Below are 18,456 nucleotides of genomic sequence, written 5' to 3'. Positions count from 1 at the left end.
TTTAACATTGGAGATTTTGCTAAAAAAAAATTAGGGAAGACCAAGAAATCAAAGGGTTAAAAATAAGACGAGAGAAGTACAAGGCTCAGGCTTTTGCTGATGACCTTGTATTTATAGCAGAAGAGCCATTAGAAGTAATACCAAAGCTGTTTAAGAAAATAGAAGAATTTGGGGAGGTGGCCGGTCTAAAAATAAATAGGAATAAATCGAAATTAATACTAAAAAACCTTACGAAGATCCAAGAGACAGAATTGGAGAACAGGATACAAATTCAAGCAACGAAGAAAATAAAATACTTAGGGATCTGGCTGTCACCAAGAACCTCATCAATAAGAGAAAACAATTATGATAAATTAATGATACAGATAAAAAAAAATTGGATAATTGGAAAAACCTACAGATCTCATTAATGGGAAGAATTTCCACTATTAAAATGAATATTTTACCAAAACTGCTATACCTGTTCCAGGTTGTGCCAATAAAATTGGAGAAAAAATTCTTTGAAACTTTAAATAAGATGATTTCTAAATTCATATGGCAGTGGAAACGACCACGAATAAAATTGAAGTTACTCCAGAACACTAAGGACAGGGGAGGAACAGCATTCCCAGATTGGGAACTCTACTATCAAGTGGCAGTGTTATCATGGGTTAAAGATTGGATGGAACTGAAAAACAGCAGAACATTAACAATAGAAGGTCATGATTTACAAGCGGGCTGGCACTCCTTTCTATGGGACGAAAAATATAAAACACATACTTACTTTAAAAGACACACAATTAGGAATGCATTACTATTAATCTGGCTCAAAATTAAAAAACAACAGTATATAAAAATCCCGATTTGGCTTTCACCATCAGAAGCGCTAAGGCATCCAAACTTAATAGAACCCAAAGATATAATTAGATACAAAGACTTAACTGATTATCAAGGGAAATTGAAAACTAAACAACAATTGGAAACAGATTTAAATAGAGAAATCGATTGGTGGACCTTCTCACAGATTCAATCGAAACATAAGGAATATATAAAAACATACGAAATTTACAAAGAAAAACAAGAATTAGATTAAATCATACTAGACTCAGAAGAGAAACTAATTAGTAAAATTTATAAATTCCGGTTGCAATACAAGATGGAGGAGGAAACAGTTAAGAATACGATGATTAAATGGATGCAAAACTTCAAATATACAATAGATCTGGAGAAATGGGAAGAACTTTGGTAACTGAACACAAAAGTAACATTAGCAGTGGCATACAAGGAAAACCAGCTGAAGATGTTTTATAGGTGGCATATGTTGCCCACAAGATTGGCTAAAATTCATCCGAAAAACAGCTCACTATGTTGGAAATGTAAAAACTCACAAGGTACCTTTTACCATCTATGGTGATGTGCCCGGCGGCAAAAAAATTTTGGTCCAATATTAAGAAATGGCTGGAACAAATTACTAAGCTACAAATAGAGAAGAAACCAGAAACTTTCCTGTTAGGAATCTTCACCAAAACATATCCTAAAGAAATAAAATATTTGTTGATACATATTCTAACAGCAGCGCGGATAACGTATGCCAAAAACTGGAAACAGGAAAAAATCCCAATGAAAGAAGAAGTAATGGACAAAACTACACAGTGCGCCGAAATGGATATGCTAACAAAAGAGTTAAAGGAAAAGGAAGAGACAGAGTACTACAAAATATGGAATAAGTGGTACCAATGGCATAACGCCACTACCAAAAAAATACAATTAGAAGAAGGATAGAATAAAAATGTAAATATGTATATAAATAACTTCCTATGGGCAGATAAATCTGTAGAGGGAAATTTAAAAAGAAAGGGATAATCCAAATATATAGTATATAGATTAATAAGGGGGGAATTCTTAGAGGAAGAGAAGAAAGGGGAGGGAGAAATGGAAAAAGGAAATTATTAGGTTAAGACTAAGGGGAATAAGTACAACTATACTAATTGAAGGACCAATACGAAACAAAAGCTTCAAAAGATTAATTTATTTATATGTTGTTTGTTGTGTAAATGTTTTTATATGTTTTTATATGTGTTTTATATGTGTTTTAATAAAGTTTATAATTTTTTTTTTAAAAAAAGAAAAGAAATCTTTCCTTTTCCAAATGCAACATGGAACTGTCCCACTGAATAGCTTTAATACCTAAACAGAAGACTACAGATAGCTTTGGTGATTCTTCTGCTGATTCTGGATAACTTTGGTATTTTAAAATGACTGCACAATTCAAGAAATTTAATATTTTATGCATTAACATACACAAACCTATCAAAGATAGAACAATTGCTGGTTAAAAAATAATGAGGTTAAATATTTTCCACTTATTTTGGGTCAGGAGAACTTTAGCTTGGGGTATGACCTTCTCCGAAAATAAGTCCTAGCTTGATTTTTACACGTGCACCCAATATAATCCCTACCCCCAAAATAAGCCCTAATCAAGACCCCGCCTACTCCAGGGTGCACAGGTAAAAATTAAGCTAGGGTGGTGATGGGGGTTGGAGCTACTCTACTACTTACCTTCAGACAGTTGCAGCCAGGCTTCACACACCTCAGCCCATTTATTCTGCAGCCGGCAACGCTTTCCTGAAGGCCTCTGTAGCCGATAACAGAGTTTTGGATCGATCCATAACTCTGTTATTGGCTGCAGAGGCCTTCAGGAAAGCCTTGCCGGCCAAAGAAGTTTCTGAAAGCCTCTGACAGCAAAAAGGAGGCCGGGGGAGGGGGGATGCACACAAGTGAGATGAGTCAGTGGATGACATCCCCCTCCTTAAAAAATAAGACTTGAAAAGACAGGGTCTTATTTTCGGGAAAACACAGGGTAGTAAATGTAGAAGCATTCCTCTTAAATAAAAGAAGCTTTCCCATTGGCAACAAGCTCAAAAAACCTAACTTCAGTGTTATAATACTAATTTATTGGTAAGGCTATTACCATTAAATAAGTACTCTCTGATTCCCCTATATACATATTCTAACCAGGAATATTTGTGCCAAGAGTTCCTCTGATTACTATGCTTGGCTTTTCTAGTGGTTCCAGAGCGCAGTAAGTAAAGATGACTGCATTCCAGAAGCATTGAAGAGCCTCGTCTTTTCAAACTTTCAACCTTTGCACAAATTTCACACCAACTTTCTAAAGGAGGTAGAACAGCGAATTGCTTTGTGGTAAGAATTCCAGCAGTTATTTTAATAAAATGACGTTTTGATGCTAAATATTTTACATTCTGTTCTACCATGTTCAATCCAGAATGGATATACTGTCAATTCCAGATTGATAAGAACAGAACAGAATTCTTTGTTGGTCAAGTGTGATTGGACCAGGAGTGGGTTCTAAATTTTTTTACTACCGGTTCTGTGGGTGTGGCTTATTTTGTGGGCGTGGTTTGATGGTCATGTGACAAACAAGCAAGAAAGGTCATAAAATGGGGCAAAACTCATTTAATAACTGTCTTACTTTGCAAAGGATATTTTGGGCTCTATTGTGGTCGCAAGTTGAGGGCTACCTATAGAAGCATTTTCTTTAAAAAATTCTTCCACTGAAGTTAGTGGAATATGAGCTTTTAGATTTTAATACAATAATACAATGGCATTGCAGATAGGGCCAAGCGCTAGTAAGAACAACAGATTGCACAGTATAGGTACCTTTCTAAATTACAAAGGAGCCTTTCTAAATTATTTTTGTTGAGTCTGTATTCTCAAATTCCCAAATTATTTTCTGAGTATTTGATTTGAATGCATTGCTAATAAACAAGAGTTGTTACAGGTTTTAAAATTAGCGTCTAAAACATATTTTGATTGCTTTGTTGTATTGATTAAAAGAAAGATAGCAGTAATAAAATCTTAATAGTCTAGTGAGACATTTTATTTGTAATAAATATTTATCAAAAGAGACCTTCTTTAATCAATTAGCTAAGCACATTTAGAATTCCATTGCTTTTAATAAGAATCTCTTTATTCTTTCATCTCCGTGGATTAGGAGAGGCTGTTTATTTTCATTCCTGAAGCCGATAGTTATATAAAGGAACAATAATCTTGCAATCTGAATGACTGTAGATTGCAGAAGAAAAGAGACTGCTCTAATTCACTGTGCTTTAATCATCCCTTCCAAATAAATCCAAAGAAGGAAGTGTAACAGCAGGATGCTGTTATTTATTATATGATACATTTTAAGCCTATGAACTCACCAATAGTGTGTGCATCTATTATCACTCCTTCAGTTACCTATTAGTCATAGACACAATTTTGACTAGAAATTTTTCTTCAGACTGTTTTGGTCAAGAGAAACTATGATCTTTAGATGTAGTTTTTCATCCTCTTCCAGCAATCCTTCCCCAGGTTTACCACCCCCTCTTTAGCAAACAGGAAACCTGATTCCCTGCTTGTTGGCTATTGATCATGATCTGTTCATGGTGGGTAAAGTAGATGGATTTTGCTAGTGACAGAGTCTCTGAAAGCAACATGTTGACCACGTCTGAGCTTTTTGTTGTAAGGCAGCAATGATATCAACTGAGGAAACAGGAATCTAATTGAGCTAATATATTACCTGAGTGACACAAGGGAAACAAGATTTGGCATGCCAGATTTTAAACATGTGGGCTACTTTTATCATTTTTTTTTTATCATAGAATGGCTGTACTTGTGGATCCCCATTTTCCTTTATTTGCTGTTATTTTGGATTTGTAGAGTTATCTCATTTTGGCTGTAAGTGACAGTTATGATTTATTTGCCTTTCATTCAATACTTCCTGGGAAATTGAGGTTCCCTCCCACACTCTTCTGAATGTAGGTTTAGAGCTCTTAAATTATTCCTTACTGTCTTTTTACATTCCACCTTTCTACCATGATTCCTGCTTTTGAGACATGCCTGTCACTGGATGTGCTAATTTTGACTGTCTCAGCAGTTGAATTGACTGGCTGTAAGCTTAATAAAGGTCTCTTTTAGAGCTTCCGCCTTGCTGTTAACGCAGTTAGAACTTCAAAATTTGACAATACAGTTTGTGCTGTCAATGGGCATTGTCTGGCTATAAAATCAGTAACATTTTCCTTTTTAAAGTCCTCATCCCCTTGTTGTACCAGCCAGACATGGAAATGGAAAAATTTAAAATTGGGAGCAACTCCGTTTGTAGATTCCACATAATTGGGTGATGTCTTTTAGAGAGGCTATTGGGAAGAGTAAAGAGGGAAGGCGCTAGTTACTTACAGCAAATAATTGTTTGCTTTTTAGGCATCTGTCAACTTTTGAGCTGTCTGGTAGGCTTAACTGAAGTTTAGGAAGCAGAATATGATGACAGCCTCTTTTTCCTTTTCCTTGTAGTACAAATATAGATCTTGGCTTTGATCTCAGAGTACATCCAAAACTCCAGCAGAACAAATATGAAAATAAAAGCAAAGCAAAAGAGCAAATTAAAAATTGATTTTAGAGGGAGCTCTTAGCAATAGATACTACCTGAACACCAGTTTTCTGGCTACTTAAAGATCAGCTTTGAATAGAGAATTCACATATGTTTGCATGTGCCTTTCTCTAAATACCTTGGGGAAAAAAGTTAGTACTTTAATGTATTCATCAGATGATTTTCATGAATGTAAGCAGGTTTGTTGAGCTTCCTCCAATCTTTTATTTATTTATATATACAAACAAACAAACATTTGGTCTGGTGATATTATTAGTTCAAGTATGGGTTCAAAAGGTAAAATTAGAGAATTACAGAATTCTATTAAATGAATTAAAATGTGATTTGATTTGATTTGATTTTGATTTTGATTTTATTATATTTTTATACCACCATTCTCCCGAAGGACTCAGGGCAGTGAACAGCCAGAATAAAACAATATACAAGACAAATTTAAAAACCATATTAAAATAATTCAATTTTTGGCCGAATTTAAAATTCCCATTCTACAACCCTTATAAAACCATGTTAAAAACCCATATTTAAAACCCGATTAAAATTATTGTCCCATCAGACCGGCTTGCTGGAATAACAGGGTCTTCAGTGCATGACGGAAGGCACAGAGGTCGGGGATCCTTTGTATATCCGGGGGCAATTTGTTCCATAGGGCAGGAGCCCCCACAGAGAAGGCTCTCCCCCTGGGAGTCGCCAGTCGACATTGTTTGGCTGACAGCACCCTGAGGAGGCCCTCTCTGTGGGAGCATATCAGTTGGTGGGAGGCAGTCAGTGGGAGCAGGCGGTCCTGTAAATATCCAGGCCCTAAGCCATGGACCGCTTTAAAGGTAGTAACCAACACCTTGAAACGCACCCGAAGACCACCGGGAGCCAGTGCAGCTCATGCAAGAGAGGTGTTACATGGGAGCGACGGGTCGCCCCCATTATCACTCACGCGGCCGCATTCTGGACCAGTTGGAGCCTCCGGGTGCTTCTCAAGGGGAGCCCCATGTAGAGAGCATTGCAGTAGTCCAGACGGGAAGTGACGAGGGTGTGGGTGACTGTGCGCAAGGCACAGTTCATTACTAAGCAGAGTATAAAAGTGATACCCAAATGATGATATGTAGCATGAGATTTGTGGGAAAGAAAATTATAAGGGAGAAAATAAATTGACCCATTCCTTTGCAGAAGCCCCTTGCCCACCCTAATGCAGACTTGTATGCTTGTTTTCCAACAGTAGAATTAGTCCAGACGTATTGTGTCTTATTTCAATGTTAAATATTTTCATGAAGGAACCAGCAACTTGGGACTGGCAACAATTGGGACCGGCAATTTAGTCATTAAGTGAAGCAGTTGTTAAGTGAAACCACCACTGGGCATATAATTTCCTTCAGCTTTTCTTTGCTTTACAGACCTTCAAAGGTTGTAAGTGCGAGTACTTGTTGTAAAGTTATTTTTTTTATCACTGGTGTAACTAAGAATGATTGCTAAATGAGAACTCTACTGTACTGCCTGTACATCACATTGACTCTCTATAATTTCATATTTTATAAAATTTGAGATATTTTATACTCTGAAGGTACGTTTAAATCTCCTATTTTTCTTGTTTCTTACAATCTCGAATATATGCAGATCAGGCATCAGTGCCTTGGGCAGCCCACTCACACTGAAGTCAAGCATTATTATCTTCCAGTTTGCAGTTAAATAAATATTACCACATGTTTCTCCAACTGTTCAATTTTATTTATCCAAAGATTGACTACTCTAATTGTTGGAACCAAGTTAGCTGACTTACTGATTTCAGTGAGGCAATATTTCATGTTTGCAACAACAGTAACAAAAAATAGCAAACTATTTGTGTTTTGCTATTCTTCCAGTATAATCCATTAGCATTAAAGATCTAGATGACCGTATTTGGGAAATAGAGTGGAGTTTTGTAGTAGTTTTTCATAGTTTCAAAGAGTCCACCTGCTATATGCAATAAACCACCCCTGGTTTCAAAAGATGCAGACTTTGTATGTGAATATATACAGCAATATGCTCACAGCAAAACTAGGGTTATTTCACAAGGATATTTTGCTGTGCTTGGTAGTGTTTTAGCCAAGAATATATTAAAAACCAGGTCTATCCAAGTTTACTCTTGCTGTGTAGAGCTATTTCTTGTTATTTTCTAAGTTATTTTGGCCAAAGAGGTTGTAGAAAAAATGCTTTTAAAAGCCTCTGACGATCCCAGCTGAGCTGCGGGATCATCAGAGGCTTTTTTTTTTACTTTTAAAAGCATTTTTTTGGCCGAAGAGGTTGTAGAAAAAATGCTTTTAAAAATTAAAAAAAAAAAGCCTCTGATGATTGCGCGGTTCAGCTGGACATGGGGGGGGGCACAGGGATTTTTGCTACCGGTTCTCCGAACCACCTACCACCATCGCTACCAGATCGGGCAATCTGGTCTGAACTGGGAGCATTTCACCCCTGGTCCAATCCCAGGTTTCATTAAATGAGTGAAAGTTTCCTGTGCTCATCCAGGTTTGCAAATATTCATTACGAGTACATTTTGGAATAGATTTATAAACTCTAAACACCAGATGTTTGACTGCTTTGATCACTCTGCTGAACACCTAACTCCCACAGCACTGTATTAAGCCTAAAGATATTTACCCATGTAGTAGGCTGTATTGCTATTATTCTTCTCATCTTCTCATATTTCTCATCTCATCTTTCCTACTATCTTCTCCTATTGGTTTCTTATGATTAATTATTGTAACTATGATTATGACCTATTTTGTATGTACACTGAGAGCTTGTGCATCGGAGACAAATTCCTTCTGTGTCCATTGTGATCCATGCTCTGAGGTCCATGGACCTGTTTTGGGAAACATTACCCACACTATAGTTGGAAATATTTTGGATTCAACTGCATTCTTGGGATTCTTAAAGAAAATATCCCTCAAGTCAAGTTCAGTTCTTGGTCACACCATTAACATATTTATCTAGTATTCTTGGCAATGATATATAAATTACTTATTATTGACTGCCTTTGGGATTTTTTAAGAAAAAGTTCCCAGTCTAACTTGCATCCCTGGAAGTTGCCCATTTCTGCACTTCCTATGTCCAACCCTACTTAGCTTTTTCAAGATCAGCCATTAACAGTTTCATGCTGCCACCTGCTGTTAACAAAATTTGGCTCTGGCCTTGGGGCTAGAACATTTACCTGAATCAGTAATTATAACATAGTACAAATATTGTCCAGGTTGTCTCAAAAAAGTGCTAGCTTTCAAAGAATCAAGAAAGAAGAAATACCTATTTTCTTCATTATTTGGATCCATATGCAAATAAGTTTGTTTTGTCCAACCTAAAAGTCTTCTTTCTATCACTTGCCATTATGTAAGAGTATTTGTGGGGAAATAGAAGGGTAATCTCCCCTCCTCTTTCTCCCTTTGCTTCCATTGTTTTGAGATGTTCCATCTAAAGCAGGATTTGAGGTGCTCCTTAGGAATAGCACATGTCCCATTCCCACACTCTTTGCATCTAGATATGAAGTTGTATGTGGAAGGAATGCAGGGCAGAAGGAACAAGAAAAGGAGCTTCTCTCTTCTTCTTCTTCTTCAGACATTGGTCCTTCTTCAGGAGAATGCTTGGCAGGAGGAAGGGATCTTTTATTTCCTGAGCAACTCTAATTGACTTGGGAAACAAACTGATTTGTTTGACATTATATGCATGAGTTGAGGGAAAGGGGAGAAATCAGTCATGGTTCTTTAGTACTTCAAGATTATTATGGTACAGATGTTAAAATCAGTTATTAAATGTGTGAAATATGTATATGAACTCTCCTGCTATAAGAATCTTTATTTTCTGGGCTTTTTTTCCAAACTCTCTTTTTTCCTTCATTGTATCACAAATGACAGCCCATTTTGGTGCCATCTGCTACTTCCAGTTACTTGTCAAAGAGGGGTCAGGTCTCACATATACCATTGCAATTGCCATCTTGCCTCTTTTTTTGTGCCCATTACCCATGAATTCCCTGCTCCCAGCATTGCCTTATTATTTACCATCTCTGTTCTGTTCATTCCATAGATGATTTTCTAAGGTTTGGCTAACATGGATAATTCTATTTTTGGCAGGGAAGGCCGTTCTAATGCCCACTTGAAAGGAGATTTCCAGAAAATTGGAGATGTTATGCTAAAGAATATTCAGAGCATGAAGGTATGAACTAGATGCGATTATGTGCTAGCTGTTTCTTGGAATGATAATCATGCATGAGCTTCTGCTCTGTTTGCTCACTGAAATTAAAACAAGTCAATGTATTTCTGAACATTTGGTCTGAAGAGATAACAAATCTGTCTGTGTGGAAGCAGTTCTTCAATTCTACTTCGTTCCAGCCTGATTTATGATCCAACACAAGCATTGAGTGCCTTTTTCCTACACACTATCTCCCCAAGGCCTTCCTAATCTTAGCTGTGCTCGGTCATTCTATGGTAGCTGGATCCACATATTGATTCGTGGTTTGTTTGAATCATGATCAAATGAATAAAAACGTAGTGGTTGAGTTCCCACAGAAAATTAAGCCAAACAATCAAATTGCACTAAGCTTGTTGGGAATGGAGCATTGCACTGGGAAGAGGATGCCTTTAGGCTAATTCTGCTCTTTGTGGTGGCCATCAAAGACTTCAAGAATGTGTGACAAAGAAGACTCATAGAGCAAGAGTAGAAAAATTGTGCTGATTGGATTACATTAATCATGGTTCCTGGCCATTGATTACTTATCTGCGGCTGATGGGATTTTGATTCCAATATGTTAAGAATTCAGGTGAGGGAGAAGTTCTGTAAAAGATTCTAGGTCTAGATCATTTCTGTGAGTTGGTTGCTGTTCTGCGTATCCTGGGAACTCTTTGTTAGAAAAGCAAAAGGGTCCCACCCTTTTTGCATCTTAAAACTGGACTTTGACAGTCATCCCAAGCGTAATTGAAAGTATAGCTCCAGGGGTTTCACTTAGGAATTACTATGAAGGGGCAACCAAAGATAGATCCTTCTCAGTCGGTCTCCCACACACACACTTCTAGAATCTCCTTGTGAAGGCTTGCCTAGCCTTTTATCTCATCTTGTTGCAACAGTGGACAAGATTCTTCTCAGACTTCTAATACCTGCTGAACCCCCTTGGAAATTACTATCATCTCTTCTATGTTTGATTAATTGTCATATTGTATTACAGTCTGGCTTTTATTGTGTTGTTTTTTAAATCAAAAATTGCATCACAGCAGATATTGTGTGGAAAAAAACCTAAATAAACAAAACTTACCCTCTTTTTTCTCTTTCTCTCTCTCTTCTAGCAACTAATGGTTCATTTGCGAAAGCACAGCGAAATTCTGCTAGAACTGGAAAATGGAATCAAGAACTCTCGCAGGCTGGAGGCCTTGTGCAGAGATTTTGAGATGCAAAAAGTCTGCTATCTTCCCCTCAATATCTTCCTTCTCAGGCCACTGCATAGGCTGATGCACTACAAGCAGATAATGGAAAGGCTCTGCAAACATTATCCACCCAATCATGGGGACTTCAGGGATTCCAGAGGTAAACGTGTGAACTCTTCCTGCAGCAATTCTCTTAATTTTAAATTTTGGATGAAGTGACTTGACTGTTTTCTTGGAGAGCAGGAATCTAACCTGAGTAACAATAAGTACTTTGCATCTTTAACAGAAAAAAAGATTAGTTACAGAGAATTAAAATATGCTTCCCATGTTATTTTTGGGGGTTTTTTTGTATTTGCTTTATTGTTTCTGTTGAGTTTTAGTTGTAAATTCTGAGTCTTTTCATTTTGGCAGCATAAATTTAATAAAATAATAACAATAATCACATAAAATGGGAGGGCAGGCAAAGCCTAGCTCTAGCTAGCAGACAGTAAGTGAGCCTGGAAAGAAATTCCTTGAGATTAGCAATTTTACAGAAAAGAGCAGGCAGAGTGAGGAAATAATCAAGGACTATAGAAGAAAATTCTAGAACCAGTCCAGAGTACAGTAGCTTTCAGGCGTATGAGCATGATTAAAAGAATCTTGATAAATGCATAAAGGTGGTGAATATGTCTAGTAATTTATTCTTGAATATAGATATATTATGCCTTGGCTTCAAAGGGCAATGATGCCCTGATCAAACATATTTTTTAAGTGTAAAAATATTTATAGCTTTGTTTCATGGACCAAATCAGTTAAGTCTGTCAAATAATTTATATAGTTCACTAGCAAACATCCATGGAAACTCATCATCTCCAAGTGAAATTCAGGAATATTTTGAGGGGGCAGATTGAACTTGAAACTGGAAGTCTTGTGGCTATAGATTCTATTTCATTGTTCTCAAAATGTTAAATATTGCATGTTTGTTCTTCAGACTTGTAATAGAGTAGCTCTATTTGATGGCAGTTTCTTTGTTTGTTATTTTTTCCCCTTTCACAGCTGCTCTGGCAGAAATTTCAGAGATGGTGGCCCAGCTCCATAGCACTATGCTAAAAATGGAAAACTTCCAGAAACTGCATGAACTGAAAAAGGACTTGATAGCTATGGACAATCTGGTGACTCCAGGAAGGGTAGGTATTTGGAATAAAATATTTGGCTGAAAAAATGAGAGTTGTAGGATTCTAGTCAGAATGAGATTGCATCTTGTGTTGCTGTGGGCTGTGGGTATGTTTTCTCTAGAACCTACCAAATTAAATTTTTAACCATGTTAGATTTGAGAAAATCTGTTGATTGGACCTGTGCTTAAGGTCAGCATGTCCGGAACCAATGACATATCATCATATGGGAGGGAGCATACTGCTTCCCTTTCGCCTTTCAGCTCCAATCCAGAAGTCCTCATATTGGGGTAGACCAGGTGCTTTGATAGAAAAACACTTAATCTCTCCCCTGGCTCAAGATGATAAAGGGAGGAGAACTTGTGGCTCAGAGGTTAATACAACTGCCTAATATGCAGGCAGTCCAAGTTTGAATTCGAGTAAGGGTATGGCTAGCAGATGAGAGCTAAATAGCTTGAAATAATTCTATACTAGTCTCCCTTTATTTCTTTATCAGCAAAATATAAATTTGGTATAAAATGGTTTGTTGTGAATGTGACTGCTTGAGGGCTCCTGGATTGGAGCTGAAAATCTCCTCAATGGCATCGTATCATTAAATGAGTGATACAGTATTAATGAATGGATCTAGGAAAGATTTATATTCATTTCCCTACCCATTAGAGTGGGGAGGCAAGGAATGATGTAGGTCTCGTTCCCTAAGGAGGTACATATGGTAGAACCCAGAAAAAGGGCCTTCTCTGTGCTGGCTCCCTCCCTCTGGAATATCATCCCTCCAGAAGTTAAACTGGCTCCCACTCTAACCTCTCTCACAAGGCCCTGAAGACGTGGTTTGGCCAGCCGGCCTGGGGAACCCAGAGTGGGATGGAGCCCATTAAATGACTGAAATGAGTGTGTGTTGTTGCCAAGGGGTGGGCTGGGGGGGGTTATTATTTTATTATTTTTATTTCTTCCACATTGTTTTTATTTTCTGTAAGCAGCTTAGAGTCGCCTTGAGCGAGTGGACAGCTATATACATTTTCCTAAATAAATAAATAAATTTCCAAAAATATCCTTTGGAATTCAGGGGGCACAAATACAAAAACCCTGTCTACAATGCTTTAAAGTGTGTCTTTTTCCAGGATCACAGGACAACTGAAAGGTTTTTGGAAAAGGCATAGGTGCTATACTGTCTTCCAAAGCACTTTTTTGGGAACTGAATTTCAAATGCTGCCAGCCTTATTAATTACCACGCATGCCAACGTTCAGCCTGAGGTTTGATGTTTTCTATTTTGTGTCTGTTCCTCCACAGGAATTTATTAGGTTGGGTAGTCTCAGCAAACTGTCTGGAAAAGGCTTACAGCAGCGGATGTTCTTCTTGGTAAGTGACAGGAACTGCTTAGAATGTGTGCAATTAAATACAATTGTGCCACAAATGTCAAGGGAAAAGGAAGGGGGAGGAAATTCACCGAAGCAGTAAGATGCAAACTGTGGAGTAATCTAAGAAGAGACCTGCAGCTTTCTGTTCTCCTGGATGAAAGGAAGCTCAGCCAAATGTTAAATAAACCAACAATAGATGGAATAAATATAGAGTGATTCTTAAGAAAACAAAATCTGCATTCACACGTCGTGCATTTTTTCTGCTCTTCCTGAGAATTATGAAATATATGCAGCCCAATACATAGATATGAGAAAATGATGCATCTAGGATTAATTTAATAGTGAAACTGTCAGCCGTCCCATCTAAACCAGCAGTCCCCAACCTTTGCAGCTTGGCAGCCCCATTGGGAGGGTGAATGGGAACCAGGCCGCGTAAGTGGTGGCCAGGGAGCACGTGCACAGCTCAACTTGCACAGGCAGCGGGCCGGTATGCACACGCATGCATGCACAGCTAAGCATGCACAAATTGAACTGCGGTGCATGTGCACATGCACTGACCCATTGTGGGTGCAAGTTGAGTTGCGCATGCATGCACACAGGCCCACCGCTCTCGTGGCCCCATTGTGAATAGGCCATGGCCCGGTAATGGGCCACGGCTCAGGGATTGGAGACCCCTGGGTCAGACAGTCAGTAGATCATAGAGGTTTTTTTATTAACTAACCTACCGGACAAAGCTGATTATAAAGCACAAAGTGTTATCACACAGCAAAGAAAAACCCCTTTATAGATTTACCATGACTTCTGATCAGACGTCAGCTAGTTGGAATATAACATGAAAGCATTTGTTCTACATAAAGAAGAAATCTCAATACGGTGTAGAAAGTAGGAAAATAAGTTGAATCTTCCCAAGAGCCAAACCAGGCCCTATCTGACTTTGGCCACTAAATCCTGACATTAAAAGCTTACAATATGAGATAATTCTTTGTCATTGAAATCTCCCATACAAAAGAAAGATCTGCATGTTTTATCTCAAGGAAACAAAGCTAGCTTCTAAAATACCAGCATATATTATTACACTTTTTTTCAGGAAAAGCTCCTACATCTCTAGTGAACAGTGATGAAGATATGTATTTGTGTGTGCTTTAAGTGGTTTTGGAAGAAAATGGGAAGCTATTGTATCATTATAGGTACTGGATAGAATAGAATAGAATAGAATAGAATAGAATAGAATAGAATAGAATAGAACAGAACAGAACAGAACAGAACAGAACAGAACAGAACAGAACAGAACAGAACAGAACAGAACAGAACAGAATAGAATTTTTTATTGGCCAAGTGTGATTGGACACATAAGGAATTTGTCTTGGTGCATACGCTCTCGGAGTACATAAAAGAAAAGATACATTCGTCAAGAATCAAAAGGTACAACACTTAATGATAGTCATAGGGAAACAGTCAATAGGAATCTTAAAGATACCAGGAACAAGGATGGAAAAATTCTCAAAATAATGATTGGATGAGTATGGTTTTCTCCCATGTTCTTAAGAGCCAGTTCCTATGATTAATCCTCTGAGTTAAAGTAGATATACAGGGATATGCATTTTATCCTGCGAAAAACGTAACTTGTTTATTAGATCTAAATGACAACAGGGCTGCAAACGCCAATGATCTCATGTTCATAATGTCACATATAGAATATTAGATGTATTTAGAGTTCTCTGTTTACTTTGTTCTGACTATATTCTTGCCTGCTATGTTTCAGTTCAATGATGTCTTGCTGTACACAAGTCGGGGTCTAACAGCATCAAATCAGTTCAAAGTTCACGGGCAGCTTCCACTGTATGGCATGATGGTAAGTAAATGCTTAGTTGAGACTGGATTGGTTACTGCTGAATCTCTTAAAATGTAAATGGTGTTTATAGAAATGTACGCCTTCTCAATTACTGTACTCTGAATAGAATAATTAGAAATTTGAAGGAATAAATGTAGCTGGGAGGAAACGGAAAGTTTGAAAATTTAACGGGTTTAACTTCAATCATAACCATCTTTTCAGATTGTGGGAATTGTTGCTCCATAGTGCAGCTTTTGTTAATCTTTTCAGATCTGAAGAGCCATTAGGTTCTAGATCAGTTCTTTGGCGACTTGCATAGGAGGGTTTATGTGAATATTTGCTTTTGAATGTTTACACCCGAACATCACCTCCTACCGATACAAATTTATTCAGAAGATAACTCACAAGTGATGCATGGGATTTGTGCACAAATGGAGATGTGGAGGGAAATGAAATTTCAATTTGCCACAGTGATTTGAAACCCCTTTGCTGGCAGAAAACAAGCCAGAAGATTCATGTCTCCCTTCCAAGAGAGTGGGAGGAAACTCATTGTGACCTCAGTGCAAGTCCTGGCAATTTTTGAGCTCTCTTGTTGAAGGAGATAATCAGCAAGACTGGTCCCTTCCACACAATGGAGAAGAGCAGTAAAAAAGGGTGGAGATCATCACCCTGTTGCTTCTACTGGCAACAACAATATGAAGCCACATTTTCTTTGCTAGAAAGAATGAACTTGATAGGATGCTGCTCACATAAGAATGGCAGCAGGCATAGATGACCCACAGATTCTTCCATACCACATGCCAAGCTCCAGCATTTTTAAGCAATGCACCCTTTGGAAATATTCAGAACATTTGCCCTTAATTTGACATCTACCATAGAAAATAAAACAGCTGCCTGTATTTCAACCCTGAGGTTGGCCTATCTTATGCCAAGGAGGTGGTGTATATGATTCTGATGCCCATATTCTCTCTTTGATTGATTTATTTTTCATTGTGGTTTTTAATGCATGTGGACACACTCCAGATCTAATTAGAGTGAGTTTTCCCACCCCTAAATAGCCTTGCATTTTATCTTATCCACTAACTCTGCATACTACCAGAAATGGCTAGTAACCTTGGAGCAGCAAACTTTAAATAGCTACTATTGTGAAATCCTTTGTGTTCTGTGAGCTTAGTTATTTACTTGCCCAACTAGGTAACCTCATCAGTGCTAGTGGTTGTGGGGTATGCTCTCTGTTTCTACACAATAGCTTGTCCTGCCCAGTGTTAGGGGTGGGTTTCTCCTTGATAGTTCCATGATGAGGGTATTGTTTTCTGCTTGATTGTTTGTCTGATATTATCTGGGTCCTACAAATCTAGATTTCAGCTGCTTGAAAGGATGTGTTCTGCACTTTTTGCTTCCTTCTTAACTTTTTTATTGTCTCTTTTAAATGGTGTATAAACATGGTATATCTCTATGAGTCTATTGATGGCTGATTTGTCTGAAAGTCAAGTTTCCGGTCTAGGATGCTTACAGTTTCCCAGTTGAAACTATGGTTGAGTCTCTTCATGAGTTATGAAAGTAAGGAGTTTTCATTGTATCTTCTGATTACTAGTTAGTGTTCATAGATGTGCTCTGCTAGTTTTTTTGTTTGTCAGTACTAAATAGTGGCTGTTACATAGCAACAGCTATAATTATTTCTTTCCAGAATTTCCATATTGGTGAAAAGAAAAAAATTTGTTGCATTCCTAGTGAAAAACAATCAGACCGTGGTAGCTTGCATTTTTGTACATTATTGTCTACATGTGTGTGAAAATTACTTCTCCTATTGTATGATGATGACTATATTTTTATTTTCTCAGATAGAAGAGAGTGAAGAAGAATGGGGGGTTCCTCACTGCTTTACACTTAGAAGTCAACACCAATCCATTGTTGTTGCTGCGAGGTAATTGCCGTGAACCATATGCTTTTAGAACATCTATGTAGAGATTTGAGACAGTGATGCCTGTACCATAGAAGATAGGCTTTGGATTGTTGTAGGTAGCTAGGTACAATGGTCGTTCTGAATTCATTTGTAATCACCCTTTTGTAGTAAATAAGCAGTAGTTAATATAAAGTAAGGTAAACTTGCAGAGCAGGAGGCGATAGTATGCTTTTTTGTAATTTTATCTGGCCTGGTTACAAAAATGTTTACCCCCCCCCTTAATATTGACCAACGTCTGAAGTTCACTGCTATTTGCAATGAAAAAAAATCAAAATCTACCCTTTCAGCATTCACAGGGGGCTGTGAAGATCTTCCCAAAAGTATTGGGCTAGGATAGGGATAGAGCTAGGAGGATGTGCAGCCTGGCACCTGAGGGAAGGGTACTTCTGTTTTTATCTTCGCTTTTATGTATTGTGTGAGCTGCCTAGAACTGTTATATGTAAATAAACAATAAATAAACCTCTATTATTTTCCTAGTAATCGCATTGAAATGGACAAGTGGACTGAGGACATACAGATGGCCATTGACTTGGCAGAGAACTGTAATGATCCTGCTTCTGAATTCCATGGAAATAGCCCGCCTGATACAAGTAAGTCCAGAACCAGGAAAGGTGGGGTAAATCCTACAGTTCCAAAGTATCATTATGCATACAGAACATTTTGCAGGATGTTTTAAAAACAAGGAATATCTGTATGGTCTTTTCCTATCTAATTTCAGTTCAGATAGATTACATGGCAATTGATTTGTGGGTACCAAATCCTATATTAAGAATTTGAAAAATGTGTTTAATAGCAGTAAATGGAATAGTATGTAAATAGTATGTAAAGTAGTAAATGATATAATACTGAAATTAAAGAATGCCTTCTGTGTCCCAAAACAATTACACTTAGTACACTGAAGTGTGTACTAAGTCACTCTATTTACAGCACAGAATTACCAGGGCCCAAATTATAAATCAGTGTTTCACAACCTTGGCAAATTTAAGACTTCAGCAGCTCCCAGAATTCCCCAGCCAACATGGTCCATGCTGGCTGGGAAATTCTAGGAGTTGAAATCAACACATCTTAAACTTGCTACGGTTGAGAAATACTGTTATAGATAATAATGTTCCTGTGCACAATCCTATATTGGATTATTGATTAATCAATTGGCCATTAATTTCTTGTTGGGATGCTTTCCTCAGGGAAAAAAATATCTTTCTCTTTCCATATTCCTGTTTTCCCTACACAACCAACTCAAAACACTAATATGGCTTCTTCAACCATTTTGGAGATTTCCCCATATCAGAGACAATCTTTTGCTTATGATTTCATGCTCCGTATACAAGGGGGGAGAAAAAGAGGCTTTTTCCCTGCAT

General features: G+C 37.7%; 1 protein-coding gene across 1 annotated transcript in view; it reads left to right on the top strand.

Moving 5' to 3' along the window:
• The window catches only part of FARP1 (FERM, ARH/RhoGEF and pleckstrin domain protein 1), a 155,708-nt gene that overhangs the window by 126,771 nt on the left and 10,481 nt on the right, over positions 1–18,456 (top strand). The window contains exons 17-24 of the mRNA XM_070943026.1: positions 3,047–3,180; positions 9,514–9,595; positions 10,720–10,957; positions 11,833–11,963; positions 13,237–13,305; positions 15,067–15,156; positions 16,977–17,059; positions 17,576–17,688. Of these exons, the coding sequence (XP_070799127.1) occupies positions 3,047–3,180; positions 9,514–9,595; positions 10,720–10,957; positions 11,833–11,963; positions 13,237–13,305; positions 15,067–15,156; positions 16,977–17,059; positions 17,576–17,688 (940 nt within the window). The remainder of the gene's footprint in view (positions 1–3,046; positions 3,181–9,513; positions 9,596–10,719; positions 10,958–11,832; positions 11,964–13,236; positions 13,306–15,066; positions 15,157–16,976; positions 17,060–17,575; positions 17,689–18,456) is intronic.

The sequence above is a fragment of the Pituophis catenifer genome, unplaced genomic scaffold (assembly GCF_029215685.1).
Source record: "Pituophis catenifer annectens isolate HBS135680 unplaced genomic scaffold, rPitCat1.0.hap2 SCAF_4, whole genome shotgun sequence".
Lineage (NCBI taxonomy): Eukaryota > Metazoa > Chordata > Lepidosauria > Squamata > Colubridae > Pituophis > Pituophis catenifer.
Note: the sequence above shows the minus strand (reverse complement) of the source record. Positions and strands in the feature narration are given on the sequence as shown.